General features: G+C 37.4%; 1 protein-coding gene across 2 annotated transcripts in view; it reads right to left on the reverse strand.

Annotated features, from left to right (window-relative positions):
* The window catches only part of LOC106080177 (septin-4-like), a 66,626-nt gene extending 52,046 nt beyond the window's left edge, over positions 1-14,580 (reverse strand). The window contains exons 1-3 of one of the 2 annotated variants that reach the window (XM_056006075.1): positions 14,409-14,580; positions 4,709-4,800; positions 2,509-2,555 (exon numbers count right to left, since the gene is read on the reverse strand). In XM_056006075.1, the coding sequence (XP_055862050.1) occupies positions 2,509-2,555; positions 4,709-4,781 (120 nt within the window). In that variant the 5' untranslated portion in view covers positions 4,782-4,800; positions 14,409-14,580. The remainder of the gene's footprint in view (positions 1-2,508; positions 2,556-4,708; positions 4,801-14,408) is intronic. The other variant, XM_056006076.1, reaches the window with a different exon arrangement.
* Between the last annotated feature and the right edge of the window lie 2,242 nt (positions 14,581-16,822).

A 16,822-nucleotide genomic window follows, 5' to 3' on the forward strand; every position in this document is an offset into this window, starting at 1 on the left:
AAAATGGAATTCAAAAACTATTAGCCAACACCAAACCAAATAAAGCTTCTGGACCTGATGGTATTCCAGCTAGATTACTCAAAGAACTAAGTAATGAGCTAGCCCCAGTATTCAAAATACTCTTTCAGGCTTCACTTAACCAGGGCAGAGTACCAAAGGACTGGAAAGAAGCTAATGTCACCCCCCTATTTAAAAAAGGAGAAAAATCTGACCCAGGAAACTACAGACCAGTATCACTTACCAGCATCACATGTAAAATCCTAGAACACATAATATGTAGCAACATCATAAACCACTTAGACAAACATAATGTCCTCACACCATACCAACATGGCTTTAGGAAATATAGATCATGTGAAACACAACTAATAGGACTAATTGATGATTTTTCAAAAGGTTTAGATAATAGTGAACAAATAGATGCTATCTTACTAGATTTTTCTAAGGCCTTTGACAAAGTTCACCACCATAGTTTGCTTAAAAAATTAAAATATTTTGGCATTAATGGTCCACTGCATCAGTGGATTAAAGACTTTCTGATAGGGAGAGAACAAACTGTAATAATAAATGGCTCTAAATCAACACCGATAACAGTAAACTCAGGTGTACCTCAAGGAACAGTCTTGGGTCCACTACTATTTTTAATTTACATAAATGATTTACCAAATTGCATTACTTCAGGAACAAAAGTCAGATTATTTGCAGACGATTGCATAATATATAGAACAATAAAAACAACACAAGACACAGATATTTTACAGAGAGAATTAGATGATATACAGAAATGGGAATCAAATTGGAGCATGTCTTTCCACCCAGAAAAATGTCAGTTGTTAAGAGTAACAAAAAAACTAAAACAAATTAATTCCACTTATCTTATTCATGGCAAACCAGTAACACAGACTAAAAACGCAAAATACCTAGGTGTTATAATAAATGAAAAACTGTCATGGAATCCACATATTGATGAAACTACCAAAAAATCAAACAAAGCATTAGGATTTATTAAAAGAAATTTCTATAAATCAAATAAGAACATAAAACTAAAATGTTATTTAACCTTGGTTAGGCCAATAATAGAATATGCATCCTCTGTTTGGGACCCCTCAACTCAAGAAAACATTAAGAAACTAGAACAGACACAAAATAGAGCAGTGCGATTCATAACAAACGAATATTCACATTTGACTAGAGTAACACCTTTAGTAAAATCACTAAATTTAGAAAGCCTTCAGGACAGAAGGCTCAAAAGTAAAGTAGCAATAATACATAAAACACTGAACCATAATCTTCAAATACAAAAACAAAATTTAATAAAATACTCTGAAAGACACAAAGATAAAGGCACATTCCTCGTCCCATATGCTAGGACAAATTTGTACAAATACTCGTTCTTCCCTAGTGCTATTAGAGCATGGAATGGGTTGCCTGAGCTAGCCAGGAAAACCAGTGACTTGGCAGAATTTAAGTCATTGGTTAATATGCATGACTAAATGCATGACGCGTAGGACGTAATCATCTTCTTTTTTGAAGTAACGTCTGTATTATATAAGATAAGATAAGACATGCTTTCAAATTATACCGGAAGTAAAATTGTGAAGCGAACACCCATTAAGTCATCTTAAAGCAAGCATCATTCGTCTCAATTAGACAGAGACTGACTTGTCGAGCTTATATTTATTTTTAGGCCCATGCACTGTATGTAAAATCCAACTGATGTTATAGGTCAAACGATGCCAGTTACATCGTATTAATGGGTAATGACGTGTAGTTAACATAAGTGTGTATGTGGGTGTGCATGTGTGTGTGTAACTATTGTGTGAGAGTGTGTGTCTAAAGCTGAAGGGGCGGGATACAAGTGTGAGTTGAATACACAAACAGAGCTCTATAAATAAATCCGTGTACGTATGCCCAGAAGCAGACATGGTACAGATGGTCCAGGCATGCGTGTCAGGAAACGGATGAAAGAATCACATTCAGAGGGTGTGGCAAACATGGAGCGTGTACAAACACAGGCCAGATTTTTTGTGTATCGCAGATGTGTACGCTAAAATTAAGTAAACCTTGCGATAGAGATTTAGTTTGGTTTTCTTAATTAACTGCTTATAAATTCTTATTCAAGCAAAAAAAAAAAAAAAAAAAAAAAAAAAACAACCCCAACATGTGTAGTTTTAGAATGTCGAGTTAAAATGTAGTAATTTTGGCAATTTAGGCTAAATGGTTTTAATGGTGCGTTTACCAACTTTATCAGATAGGTAATGAGCTCCAGTTGTTTAAAAAATCACTATTAAAGTTAAGTGTAACTTAACAGCAAAAGAGGAGATAAACAACATTACAATATTCATATGTACCATAATCACTTACTTGCCTCCCTTTGATGACCTTAAAGTATGTTGTAACAAAAGCTAAGCTACAAGGTTCTCTCTCTCTCTCTCTCTCTCAAACAAACAAACAAACACACACACACACTGCTGCTTTAACTCTCATCCACTTAAAAAAAAAACGTACATTCATTGTTCCTCTGTTCTCTCCTGCTTTCTGTCTTTCCGTTGTATCTGAAAATAGAAACATCATAAAAAACTATCCCCTTTTCTTAAATAAAACAAAATGAATTAATTGCCACTAATTAATTTTTTGTGCTCATGTGCTGTTATCGACAATGAATAATTGTGCAAAGTTTCAACTCGATCTGAGAATGGGAAGTGGGAGAAACAGCGTGCACAAGAGTTGTACCAGACAAACAGAATGAAAACTCTTGTTTAACGGTTATATAAAAATTCTTAAAATTATATTTGGCTATTTGGAATACGCTTTCAGCAGGGACTGTAATAGAAAAACTTGGTTGTGCACGCTCACTGGAAAGGCTCCGTATCTTATCTTATCTTATCTTATATCATACAGACGTTACTTCAAAAAAGAATATGATTACGTCCTACGCGTCATGCATTTAGTCATGCATATCAACCAATGACTTAAATTCTGCCAAGTCACTGGTTTTCCTGGCTAGCTCAGGCAACCCATTCCAAGCTCTAATAGCACTAGGGAAGAAGGAGTATTTGTACAAATTTGTCCTAGAATATGGGACGAGGAATATGCCTTTATCTTTGTTATATCAAAGCACAACAAGATATAACCATAAGGAGAGTTACATCTATAAGATATACACTGATTTGGGTGAGGGTGGGGGTCAGAGTACGCATTATCCTGTAATGTTTTGGGCTGACAGAATTGACCTTTCTCTGAAATCAGGAAAAAGCATAAGAGTTGACCATTCTCTGGAATCAGGAAGAAACATTTTCAATGAAGTCCAGTCGAGAAACGGCGCGCTTGCAAGGTGCGCCATAATGACCGCTGGAAAGGATTTTATCGGACCGGGAACTGCTTTATGTCATGTTTGAAGGTTCCACAATGGCAGCGACCATTACTACGATTGGGTCGTGCCACATTCGTGGCTCACGTCCCCATTCCTGTATCTCAGGGGTTCTCAACCTGTGGGTCGCGACCCCTTTGGTGGTCGATTGACGCTTTGCCAGGGGTCGCCTAAGACCATCGAAAAAATGAATTGTTTTTGTCCATTCTTCTATTGCTGTATGTGTGTGTACGGGTGGGGGGGGGGGGGTCGCGGCAGAGTGGGAGATTGTAAAAAGGGGTCGCCGAGCCTAAAAGGTTGAGAACCGCTGCTGTATCTCGTCTGCTACAAGCGGCTTGACTTCTGCTAACCACGACGTACATTTCTTTATTGTCCTATTCTGTAACCACCATAAGACCGTGTAGGGAAGAACCACCGAACTGACCAGCAAATTAAATCTTGGTTGTACCAGTAAATCCTCAAGAAGAGATTGAGTTGTCATCCTCTCTGTATTTCTAAAAGTTTAAACTATTTGCGTCGAGGATTTGACGCCAAGATTTTGTTTTAGAGAGTACCTATCGTACTTCCGAATACAATGACTGAATAGATAAAAAATATCGTCTGCTAACAGTATTTCGTCACAAGCTAATGGCTTCCGCTTCCAAGTTTTGTATAGATAATGAATAGAGATTGAATAGAAATTGTCATAAACAAAACTGGCAATTAATAAACCTAAACCTTCATATATCCCTAGGTCTGCTGAACCGTTGGGGCACCAGACATGATCTTTCGACCGACTTTCTTCATTAACATGCATGACTAGATTGACACATGAAATGCTTAAGACTTGGTCTAATTATCTTAATTTTTTAAATAAAGTCTAATATATAAGATAACATATAATACATTGGCAGAGCTGCAAATTGTAAATCAAATATTCAGAGAGTAGTATTAGATATTCGTATAGTTTTGTTCAGAAAAAAACAACTTTGACGAATAGATGACTTAGTGTGAATTCCGTAGGTCAAGGTCAGATATTGGTATTTTGACCGTGACAGATCCAGAGCCTGCTACTTCAAGCAAGCGAGAACATAGTCCGGTCTTTCAAATTGACTCCAAATGTTACAGCAACGCTAGATTATATATCTAGATTTATCTATAACTGTGTATCTATTGCCTAGTAAAGTTTTAGCATTAGTCATCATTTGTTCTATTGCCGTCAGTCTAATCTTGAGGGTTAAAACTTAGCACAAAAGCGGCAGATCACTACACAGTCATTCAGATTGAAAGCGGCCCCCAAGTCTCACAAGGCCAAGAATTTCAGTTCCAATACATCAAAGAGTTAAATGTCAAGGTTACCTGTTTTCGCGCCTATGTGTACAAAGCGAGAGAACCTTGGTGAGCTAACTGCTGGGGTACTGCTGTGTAGCATTACAAGTACACTCGAGGTCCTAAAATGAAAACATAAGGAATATATTAGCGTAACGTAAGCAGTGATTTAGGGAGCTTTCTTCCTTTGTGGTTCTTGATACTCCATCTCGTTGGTTTGTAGATACAAACACCTAAAACCTGGGGCGGACTGGCTATATGGGCATTCAGGCAAATGCTCGATAGGCCGGTACCCAAATGGGCCGGTAGAGCCATCGAAAGGGCCTCACGGCTGTCAATATGACGCGCATTTAATAGTTAAATGTTTTATAATATTCTCTTATAAAAGTGACCCTATGAGCGTCGTGTTTAAAAAATTTATATACTGTGTAATATCAATTTAATCTAACACATTTTTTTTTTAGAAATAGTAAAAGCTTGGCTTGCGAACCGAGCGTCCCAGGTTTGAATCCTGGTGAAGACAGTATTTTTTTTATTTCGAGATCCATCCAGCTCTAATGGGTACCTAACATTGATGGGGGGCGGGGGGGGGGGGGGAAGTGAAGGCGGTTAAAAAAAGAAAATTAAGGTTTATATTATCTTCATTCATTGGTCTCTTTCAGTCGGGGAACGACTATGGTTCATCTCGAACACTTTTTCTTATGGCTGTGGAGCCCCACTTTGGAGAGACACTCCCGTCCACATATATTGCACGTGAAGGTGGCGTTCGCTTTGGTGGTAGAGGAGCTGGCCATTTTCCGTGCGGCACGCTTTTCTTCAAGAGCTGATGCCCATGTTTTCTCGCTGTCCATAGCTTTCTGGGTCACCGTCTCTCTCAAACTAGTGCGGTCTAGGACTATGCCTTCCCAATGGTCAGTATCAGTGTTCACTGATTTTTATATTATCTTATATATTGTCTTATCTCATATCGTTATGGTATACAATATAAGGGCCGGAATATAAACAAATGCCCGGACCGATTTTGACACCCAAGTCCGGCCCTGCCTAGACCAACTAAACCGATGTAAGTGTATTATATTCTTAATGTTGAATTGTAAGTCAATACGAACAAGTTCTAACTTTATTTATACATAGATTCAACTTAAAAAAGTAGATGGATGTTGAAACACGGGTGAAGTGATAATTTAAACAAGATACAACTCACTAAAAATGCACACGTCGTGACAACATGGATGGCTGCCTGGTCGTGCGGTTTGCGCGCTGGACTGTCGTTCACATTTATCGATGGCCGAGGGTTCAAACCCTGCCCGCTCCCATCCCCCGTCGTCCTGCGGGAGGTTTGGACTAGGAAGTAATTATCTTCAACTCTGAAGGAACATCCGAAACATGTAAAACATTTTACAAAACAAAACAACAATCCGTAGCGCAAACCACACGACCGTGCAGACATGACATTGGAAATCGTTCAAATATGACCTAGTTAATTATTTGAATACTTTAGAGTGAAGACGCGTCTGAAAAACAAAATTGCGTGTAAATGAATGTGTTCAATTTTGACTTTAAATTTAGTTCCAGTTTCTGAATTCTACAAAAAGAAATCTTACGTACGACCTATGACAAAGAAATAAATAGTAGTGTAGTGTTGCAGATGACCGTGGTTCCGTTCCATACTCCAGTGCAGAGCTAAAGCTGCTTGGCGGTGTCGGCATTAGGCATAGGCAAACTATGCAGCCACCTATGTAGTAGGCCTAATGGGAACTAAACTATGTTTAAAAAGTTAAACTAAAACTAAGTTTTAACTAAAATAAAGTAGCTAAACTAAAAGTTTATCACCAACTTCAAAAGAGTGTTAAACTAAACTTAAACAAATTAATTAGACTTTAACAACTTTTCATAAATTATTTTGGGGTGTTGAGCTGTTTTGATCTATACCTATCGATTTATTTTAACATTGTACAGATCTTTCTCCTTAATAAAATCAGTAATAAGGAAGATGTTTCTTACATATAAACGTTATAGTACAATAACATTTGAAAAAAAATCTTATCTTATCTTATATAATACAGACGTTACTTCAAAAAAAAAAAGATGATTACGTCCTACGCGTCATGCATTCAGTCATGCATATTAACCAATGACTTAAATTCTACCAAGTACCTGGTTTTCCTTGCTAGCTCAGGCAACCCATTCCATGCTCTAATAGCACTAGGGAAGAAGGAGTATTTGTACAAATTTGTCCTAGCATATGGGACGAGGAATGTACCTTTACCTCTGTGTCTTTCTGAGTATTTTATTATATTTTGTTTTTGTATTTGAAGATTATGGTTCAAAATAAATATGTGTGCCTGTATTTTTGCCTTGAATTAAAACCTTTAGAAAAAAGGGTCCTTTTGTTTACTACATTGACTTATTGTACAACGGAAAACCTTACAGTAAAGTTTTAAAATCTCATAAAAAATGTAACTACTGGAGCTTGCTCATTTACAACTAGTTACCAAAGAAATAAAAATACGAAACTGATGGAGTGTTTAAAAAAAAATGACCTGTGCAACTATTTTGTATTTACTTTGTATTATAAATGCTTGACTAACTAGACCAATGTGTTATTTTTTGTTTGACAACTCGACATATCAAAAACGCTATTGCATAACGCGTAAGAAGAAAAAAAAACGCGGGGTGGTCTCGTATACGACCACAGACTACAGTACACTAGGCTTAGGCCTACATGTTCACGTCTAGCTGACCATGTTGTTAAAATCAGTCGGACACAGTCTTTTTACTTTTGGGCAGGGAGGGTGTGGATTAAAATGTTTTTTTTTTCTTGAGTTGGTTATCCTAATGCTCTTAGATTTGACCTTGATATCAATGGACCTCATTCACCAATCGTAAACAAACAACATTTAGTCACGTGATCTTATTGATATAACATTGAAAAAAAAACTGTCACGTGACAACCATCATTAATTAAACATGAGATCGTAAATTATATATAAGAGATAGAGCACCTTGTGGCTAAATGTTGTTTGTTTACGATTGGTGAATGAGTTCCATTAGGTCTAAAGACTTGAATCTATTATACGCTACGGCATCAACGTATTGATTGCCAACGTATTGATTAAAACCACTAAATAGTGGCCTAACACGTTTATCAGAGTCCCAAAATAAACTAACAGAAAATAAACGCCACCATGTGACTACAAAGAAATACGGAATAACCCCATTTATAATGTTGCATAGCTTTTGGCAAAGTGCAGATATTGGTTCCATAACTTCTACCAGCATCTTACTTTACCAGTCGCTCTTCAAAGGCAGACTGACAAAATAGTTTTTAATTACATGTTGTTGTTGTTTTTTTTTGATAATCAAAGTTGTTTATATCACATGACCTGAAAACAGGAAACGTGCGTTTCAACCTGTTGAAAACTTTTAAAATTTTTAACTACGATTTTAAATAAACTATTTTTTTTTTTGTAATTATACTTTGGCCTTAATTAATCTGTGTTTAGTTAAACTAAGAGTTTCTAGCTTTTTAGATACATTTTGCCCATCACTACGCCTAGGGTCTCCGATTGGAGGGGATCTTGCAAGAAAAAAAAATTGCGAAACATAGATAAAATCTCAAACATAGCAGAACTCTAAGGCTCTATGTCTACTAGCCTCGCTTTGAAACATAGCAGAACTCTGTGGCTCTATGTCTACTAGCCTCGCTCTGAAACATAGCAGAACTCTATGGCTCTATGTCTACTAGCCTCGCTCTGAAACATAGCAGAACTCTATGGCTCTATGTCTACTAGCCTCGCTCTGAAACATAGCAGAACTCTAAGGCTGTATGTCTACTAGCCTCGCTCTGATACATAGCAGAACTCTAAGACTCTATGTCTACTAGCCTCGTTCTCAACATAGCAGAACTCTATGGTTCTATGTCTACTAGCCTCTCTCTGAAACGGTGTCCAGACACCTCATCATACGAGACATTTCATCATTGCAACATTTCATCATTATAGCAATTCATCACTGCAAATTTCATCATTATAGCAATTCATCATTATAGTATTTCATCACCATAACATTCCCTGCGTATTTTTCGGTCTAAATTTTTCGTTTTCTTATTTTCGTATTTCAATTGTTGTCATCCTTTTCACTTCGTCTTGGGCCTCCAATTACCTAAGGCGGGCCTTGTGCAAGGCAGCCTATATTGCGAAGTTTCATGATACAGACATCTTAGCGCATTTGTAGTCAACTTTCCTTTCTATTATAAATATATATATATTTTTCTTTTTAGGCAGAGTAACTTACAACCAATGGGGGGCTATAATTGTAGTCCTAACGTAGAAGAACACACCTGAATTTTAGTAGCCTTTTGGATCGGAAATGTCCTCTAACAGCATACCGAGTAAAAAGAAAACCGCTACAAGGAAGTCTCCGGATGAAGTTGGCTATCACAACAAAATAACAGGGACTTGTCAATAGACAGGTCTCCCCATTGTAAACTAGCCATCCCCCGTCACTGTCGTGGTTTAAATTGTCTTTCACCAGCCTCCTTCCCGTGGCTGCCTAGACTCTAAACTCAGCAGGGAAGACAATTCAAAACACCGATTCATCAAGGGAAATAACTTCGGGGAAGTTTACCTTTTGGCCGCCGAGTTAAAGAAAAACAAAATTTACGCGAGATAATTTTTCTCCGCTGAAATGTCACTACCTACTTTATTTTTTTACAATCTAATATTATATTATACTAATTATCACTTTATAACAGGTGAAAGGAAAACAGAATTTGTCTCCCTCGTGCATGACCAGTGATAATAACGTGGAGAAGGTCACATTCTCAAATTGAATAAATATTTAAAGTGCATTTATATTGGTCTGAAAAAGTACAGAGAGAGAGAGAGAGAGAGAGAGAGAGAGAGAGAGACGGACACAGAGAGAGAGACAGAGAGACAGAAGGAGAATAGGCCTACTGTCTACTTTAGAGGACCTCTCAGTGTTATGGAATGTTTGTTTGTGTTTTTATGGTGACGGTGGGAAGAGGTTAGCGATTGACACCTATAATATTCTTATTATTTGTCTGGGATCCCTCAAATCAAGAAAACACAGAGAAACTAGAACAAATACAAAATAGAGCAGTGAGATTTATAACAAACGAATTTTCACCTACGATTAATACCATTATTAAAATCCCTAATGAAAGCTTTAAGGATATAAGACTTAAAAGTACACATACATAAAACACTGAACCATAATCTTCAAATACAAAAACAAAATATAATAAAATACTCAGAAAGACACAAAGATAAAGACACATCACTCGTCCCATATGCTAGGACAAATTTGTACAAATGCTCTTTCTTCCCTAGTGCTATTAGAGCATGGAATGGATAGCCTTAGGCAGCCAGGAAAACCAGTGACTTGGCAGAATTAAAGTCATTAGTTAATATCCATGATTAGATGCATGACTAGTAGGACGTAATCATCTTCTTTTTTGAAGTAACGTCTGTATTATATAAGATTTTTTACTCAAATGTTTAAAAATAAGCTCAGAATAGACGGCGTTAATTTAAGCGTTCACTTCCGGGGTTACATCATTACGTGAGAATCAAATTAAGAGTCTCTCCACCCTGACAACTTATATGAATGACTCATCATTGAATTGTAGAAATTAGCAGTTAAAAACAAAACCATACCTATCTCAAAACACAATTTCCGCTAATGTTGAGAAAAAATTTCCTTATGAAATGATTCATCTTCAATTTGCTCTTTTAATTTCTCCAGCTTCCACCTGGGGCTCAACTCAAACTCAACTCTTCGGTAGCTCAAACTTCTAACCACATGTGTTTTAAACAGTTTTGGTTCAACCACATTTGAAGTGGATGAATTACTAGATAGTAGGAATAGTGATTTAGTAAGAGATGTCTAGTCTATCTAGCTTCCTTCTTCTTCTTCTTCCTCGTTCTCATTTTTTATGCTAGAGCGCTCAGATGACTAGACCTATGTATGAGATGAACTGCGCAGTGGTTTCCTAATCAGGGAGATCTCCATATAGTTTTTCTTTCTAATGGGGTGTTTTGGGGCCAGCGTCTTTGTTAGGGCCTCTTGGTAGAGAATGCAGTTTTTAAGGACATTGTCAGCATTCTCTGGTGATACTTCACATGGGCAGATTTCACTGGCTCCAATTTTGAGCTTTCGGGAAAATGTGTTGTCTCATTCTGTTGTGTCCGGTTCTGAATCGAAAGATTAGATATTGATCTTGTCGGGATAGCTTATAAGAAGCCTCATCTTTCTTGTGATTCGGTATCTAGTATCAATCTTCCTGATCTCTATAACTTGAACATAGGTGGAACTTTTTGCTTTGAGTGTTTCGTCTATTCTTTCAGAATGGAACATAACATCCAAGCCCAAACCTTCCGAGTGACGGTAGGGGATAGCAGCGTGAATGGTTCGAACCAGGGACAATATAAACGACAGTCCAGAGCGCATACCACACAACCAGTCATCCACCCATAGCTGAAAGGTGTAGGCCTATAATTAGAATGGTCAACCGACCTTGACATTGATAAAAAAAATAGATAATAGTGGTTTGTAGCCTTGGAGGGGATGCTAATTTTTCTAGCTTCCGGTATCTCCATTGCTTAATTTTTTCCCCCATACTCTGCTTTAGGAATGTGACCATGACCCTGGTCATAGTGTTGACGTCTGCTAAAACTAGATGTTTGTTTTTAGATATTGCCTTGAACTTTTTTTTGGGCATTGTTATGATTAGAGGAATACACATTAGTTTCGGCCTTTGTCCAAATAGTGACAAGAGTGACAGGATACAAAAGTTGATTTGTACTTCGCTAATACTCTCCAATCCATCTTGACAACAAAGCGCCAATATACTCTCCAATCAATCATGACAACAAAGTGACAATATACTCTCCAACCATTCTTGACAACAAAGCGCTAATGTAGAAATGTCACAAGATCATCATGGCGTCCAAGACTGAATGCTAAGCTCTAGGTTTAAAAAAAAAAATGAAAAATCGGCAAGACAAAAAAAAAATTAAAAAAGATACCGATGAGGTGACCCCCCCCCCCCTTGGGTCAACAGAAAGGTCACGGGAAAGTTACTGACAAATGACAAACCAAAGGGACTATTGTTATGGAGTGTGTTTGTTTGTGTGTATGCTTTTATGGTGACGGTGGGAAGAGGTTAGCGATAGGTCGTGAATGGTGCAAGATAAGTAGCATTGTCGTCAGCGGTCTTAGTTTAAGACAGACGACTCCAGAACGTGAGACTGAAAAGAAGTGTTATTGAAGCGAGTTAGATTTTGTTTAAAATACCATTTTGTATTATTACAAAAGTCTACTATATTGATTTCATTTTATTTCATTATCTCCAGTTGAATTTGATTACACTGTATTAAAAGTCCTATTTAGCTTTGTTCACAAGAGAAGTTATTTCAAGTTTAATAAGTTAAGATATAATATGCCGACAGCGGTTTAGTTGTCTACCAGCAGTTAAGTGCTACAAGTCTGCGACCTTCAACAACAACTATATAGCCTAGTAATTCATCGTCACTGTCACGAGTCGAGTCTGTGACCTATTTCGACCAGTTTCTAGAAGCGAGTTCAAACCAGTGCAAGTGTCCAGCGTAAACAAGTTAATTTTAGGTATCCAATCAAAGAAAGAGGTTAAGGGAAAAAATAGCACACGTCAGCTTCTAGAAGGTCAAAGTTACTAAAATAATTATCTGAGAAGGTTCCATGATTCTGGAACGTACGATCAAAGAAAGTATAAATTAGGGGAAAGTCAGTTAGACGGGGTCCGCGCATAGTAGTAGTTCTTGTAGAGCGATGGTCCTCGCTTAGTCTTCTCTTAGTAAAGGTTTATTCAAGTTTTGTGATATTAGCGGGTCTATTAACTAACGTTTTATTAGTTGAAGTTGAAGTTATACTAAGTGAAGTTTCATGTAACATTTAAGTTTTATTTATGAAGTATCAAGTCAAGTTGTTATTGAATTGAGAAGTTAATTTGATGTGAAAGTTGAAGAAGTTATTAAAGAAGTTTGAAGAAAATACAGAGAGATGTTTCTTTCTTCATTTCATTGAATTGTCAAGTTTGATAATATAATCCCCGGCAAGTGTGATCGTCACAGTCACCTTTACATATCCATTAGTCTGTTTGACCATTTGTAAGATTAATTTCCCCAAGGATAACAAAGACATTAGTTAGTAAACCTTCTATACATTCAACGTGTTGTAATTTCAGGTCATCTTTTAATAGTCATTTTTACAGTGTGTCGCCGATAGTCATATACAACGTTATAGCTAATGCATTTAAATATGAACATATTTTTTTAGAAAAAAAAAAGGTGCACGCGTTCTTAATTAAATGAAAATGCCTCGTTATCGCAATGCACGTTTATAATGCCACTTCTGTTGGTCACACTTCAATGACTTTGAATTGTCAATTCTCGATAACATATTCATTGATTTTTTCCAATCGCTTGTTATTGTATTTGTATTGTAAATGTATTCTATGTCTGAATGTTTGTATTAAAATTGTATTTAACGAATAAATATGCCTATTTATAGAATTGTTCATGGTGTCAACTTTAAAGAAAACTAAATTTTCAGTTTCTTATATGTCAAAACAAGACAGTACATGTTCGACTGTTTATGAAAACAGTGATAAATTTGTAATACTTTTTCTGTTAATTGAATACATAAACTGATTATATAAGCAAAACTATTAATTCTATTGCAAAGCTTGCATCAGCTCAATTAGTCTGTCTGTCTGTCTGGTAGACATTTTGAACACGTTATTTCTCCAATTTCCCTTTCTCGGATCAAGTTGAAACTTTGCACAAGTATTTATTGTACCTAACTAAACATTACTACCAATTATCTAATTAAATACTAGTAATTAATTAATTTTATTTGATATTGTAAAAGGGAAATGAATATTACAGTATGGATAATTGTGGAGTTCTGCCGCTTAAATAAGCTTTTTTTTTAAAAAGTATTTTTTGTATATTTTTCTTGTTAAGCATTATGCTTTAGTGTCACATCAATACATTGACCAGTGTCTAAAGTAAAGTAGCTCTTATTTACAGAAACGAGCTGTGACACTGACCAGAGTTTAGTCTCTAGTCTCTTTGTGTTGTTCTGTGTAGTATCGCCAGCCCCACCCCTCTAGTCATGCTGGTATACGATTCATTCGCTCCTTCACTCGCCCCTTCCCAAGATTCTTACTTACAGGAACTCACAGGCGTAGGCTAATTAAAACAGGTTAGTTTTTAGTCTATAATTAGGTTACTATGTAGTTGTCAGAACAGAGACAGTGTTACATTCGTCCTCTCTTAACTCTTTCTCTCCTAATCGACGATACCGTCGTCGATTTGACCTCATTAAATTAAATAAAATTTTATAAACCTGACTTTGTGTTGTATAAAAAAAAAGCATGAATTTCCCTTTAATTCTATACCAAATTCAAAATTTTCTGATAACAAAGCTATTGAAGCTTAATCATAACAGGTGAGTGAAATAGTAATGAACAAAATGAAGAATATCTTCGAAACGTGGACAAATAATCACGGAGGGAAAGGGTTGAAGGAATTATGGCGGCTCACGTTAAGAGCGGTGAAGGCCACGGAGGATCGATACATCAGAGAAGGGACTTCACTTCGGTGTGAGTTAATGCTTGACACTATGTTTAAAAAAAAAGGTTAAGAAACTTGAAACAACCAACCTGTAAATGTGCTTTAAGTGTGCTGAGTAGACACAGAGTTTAATCCTTAAATTCTATTAAGAAATGAATTGTGTTTATTAGTATCCAGAAACAACAACTGGCACGACACACTGTGTCAAACATCAAAAACACGGGTCACACTCTGATGGCAGGAGTAGCGGCGTCGATAAGGGGGGTGAGGGGTTGGGGAGGGGGGGAGAAATCAATGACAAGTTTGAAATGCCGCCTGTAGAAGCATCGACGACCGTGGGGTGTGCTGACTCACGCGGCAACTCTCTCTCTCTCTCCTTTTCCCATCTCTGCCCCCCCTCTCTTAACTTGCTTCCTTCTCCTCCCTCTCTCTTCTCGTGCTCCACCCCCTCTCTCTAAGGCAAAGCTCGTCTCTACTCACGATGCCAAACCGTTCACTGCCTCGCGACTCCATTAGCCCTACCACCATCATGCCCGCTTTCTTTCTAGCTTGTCTACCTAAATCAACGGTTCTCAACCTTTTTAGCTACCTACCACCATCATGCCCGCTTTCTTTCTAGCTTCTCTACCTAAATCAACGGTTCTCAACCTTTTTAGCTACCTACCACCATCATGCCCGCTTTCTTTCTAGCTTGTCTACCTAAATCAACGGTTCTCAACCTTTTTAGCTACCTACCACCATCATGCCCGCTTTCTTTCTAGCTTCTCTACCTAAATCAACGGTTCTCAACCTTTTTAGCTACCTACCACCATCATGCCCGCTTTCTTTCTAGCTTCTCTACCTAAATCAACGGTTCTCAACCATTTTAGCTACCTACCACCATCATGCCCGCTTTCTTTCTAGCTTCTCTACCTAAATCAACGGTTCTCAACCATTTTAGCTACCTACCACAATCATGCCCGCTTTCTTTCTAGCTTCTCTACCTAAATCAGCGGTTCTCAACCTTTTTAGCTACCTACCACCATCATGCCCGCTTTCTTTCTAGCTTCTCTACCTAGATCAGCGGTTCTCAACCTTTTTAGCTCGGCGACCAACTAATACGATTCACCATTAGGCCGCGACCCCCTACCATAAAATGTATTTCGTTCATAGGCCTAGTTAGGCTTTAAATGTGATTTTGATAATGTAATAAAAATCATCAAATTTTAAGTGTATGATGTATTTACATAGCAAACGCTTTATATCATTGTCTGCAACATTTACTTTTCGAATGCTAATTTTATTTTTAAAGAAAAAGGAACTATCAATGGAAAAATGTATACCTTCAAGCAAAAGATCGTCGGATCTAATAAGCCCGTTAGAGGAAAGCAGCTGGCATCAAACAGGATCTAAAAGAGACAACTGGAAAGATCTCACGAAGGGTCACTGGACAGACATTTGAGGCCCAAAAGAGCTTTTGCTGAATACAGACGCAGAAGACGAACAGAGAGCGTATATAGACCCCGGCGGACAACGGTTTTGTCTGCATGGCAAAATAAGCAGGTCGCCACTGGGTTTAAGTGGAGGCGCGGTGGCTGAGCGGTAAAGCGCTTGGCTTCTGAACCGGGGATACCGGGTTCGAATCCTGGTGAAGGCTTGGATTTTATTATTTCGGGATCCTTGGTGCCTCTTAATCTACCCAGCTCTGATGGGTACCTGACATTAGTTGGGGAAAGGTAAAGGCATTTGGTTGTTGTGCTGGCCACATGACACCCTCGTTAACCGTAGGCCACAGAATCAGATGCCTTATAGACCACAAGGTCTGAAAGGGAACCTAGAACTGGGTTTAAGTAGTCATGTGAAACTCTGCACTCATCCGTAATCTTGGAATTAATGATATGGCCATTTAAAAAAAAAATCCGGAATGTTTTTATCTAATCTTATCTTATATAATACAGACGTTACTTCAAAAAAAGAACATGATTACGTATAATCCTACGCGTAAAGACACCATATCTTCTTGTTTTTGTATTGTCTGTAATTGTAATTTATAAGATAAGATAACATATATATATAGAAAGAGCTCATTAGTTATAATATTATAGAGATTTGAATGTGTTGTCTTCTTCCCTAGCGCTATTAGAGCATGGAATGGGTTGCCTGACAGAATTTAAGTCATTGGTTAATATGCATGACTAAATGCATGACGCGTAGGACGTAATCATCTTCTTTTTTGAAGTAACGTCTGTATTATATAAGATTAGAAGATAAGAATGCATTATATGGTTAGGTATATTTATGTAATTTATAAGATAAGAAAACATACATATATAGAGCTCATTAGGACATTGGTTATAATATTATAGAGATTTGAATGCGTTGTCTATGCAGTGCATGCATTATATGGTTAGGTATAGGGCCGGAATGACGTCTTTCAACGCAGCTGATCTATCCAAAGGAACTGCTGGTGTCGATACAGTATGGAATCAGCGTCATCGCAGGCTCTGCCAGGGTGTAACACTTT

This window comes from Biomphalaria glabrata, chromosome 12 (genome assembly GCF_947242115.1).
Source record: "Biomphalaria glabrata chromosome 12, xgBioGlab47.1, whole genome shotgun sequence".
In the NCBI taxonomy this organism is placed as follows: Eukaryota; Metazoa; Mollusca; class Gastropoda; family Planorbidae; genus Biomphalaria; species Biomphalaria glabrata.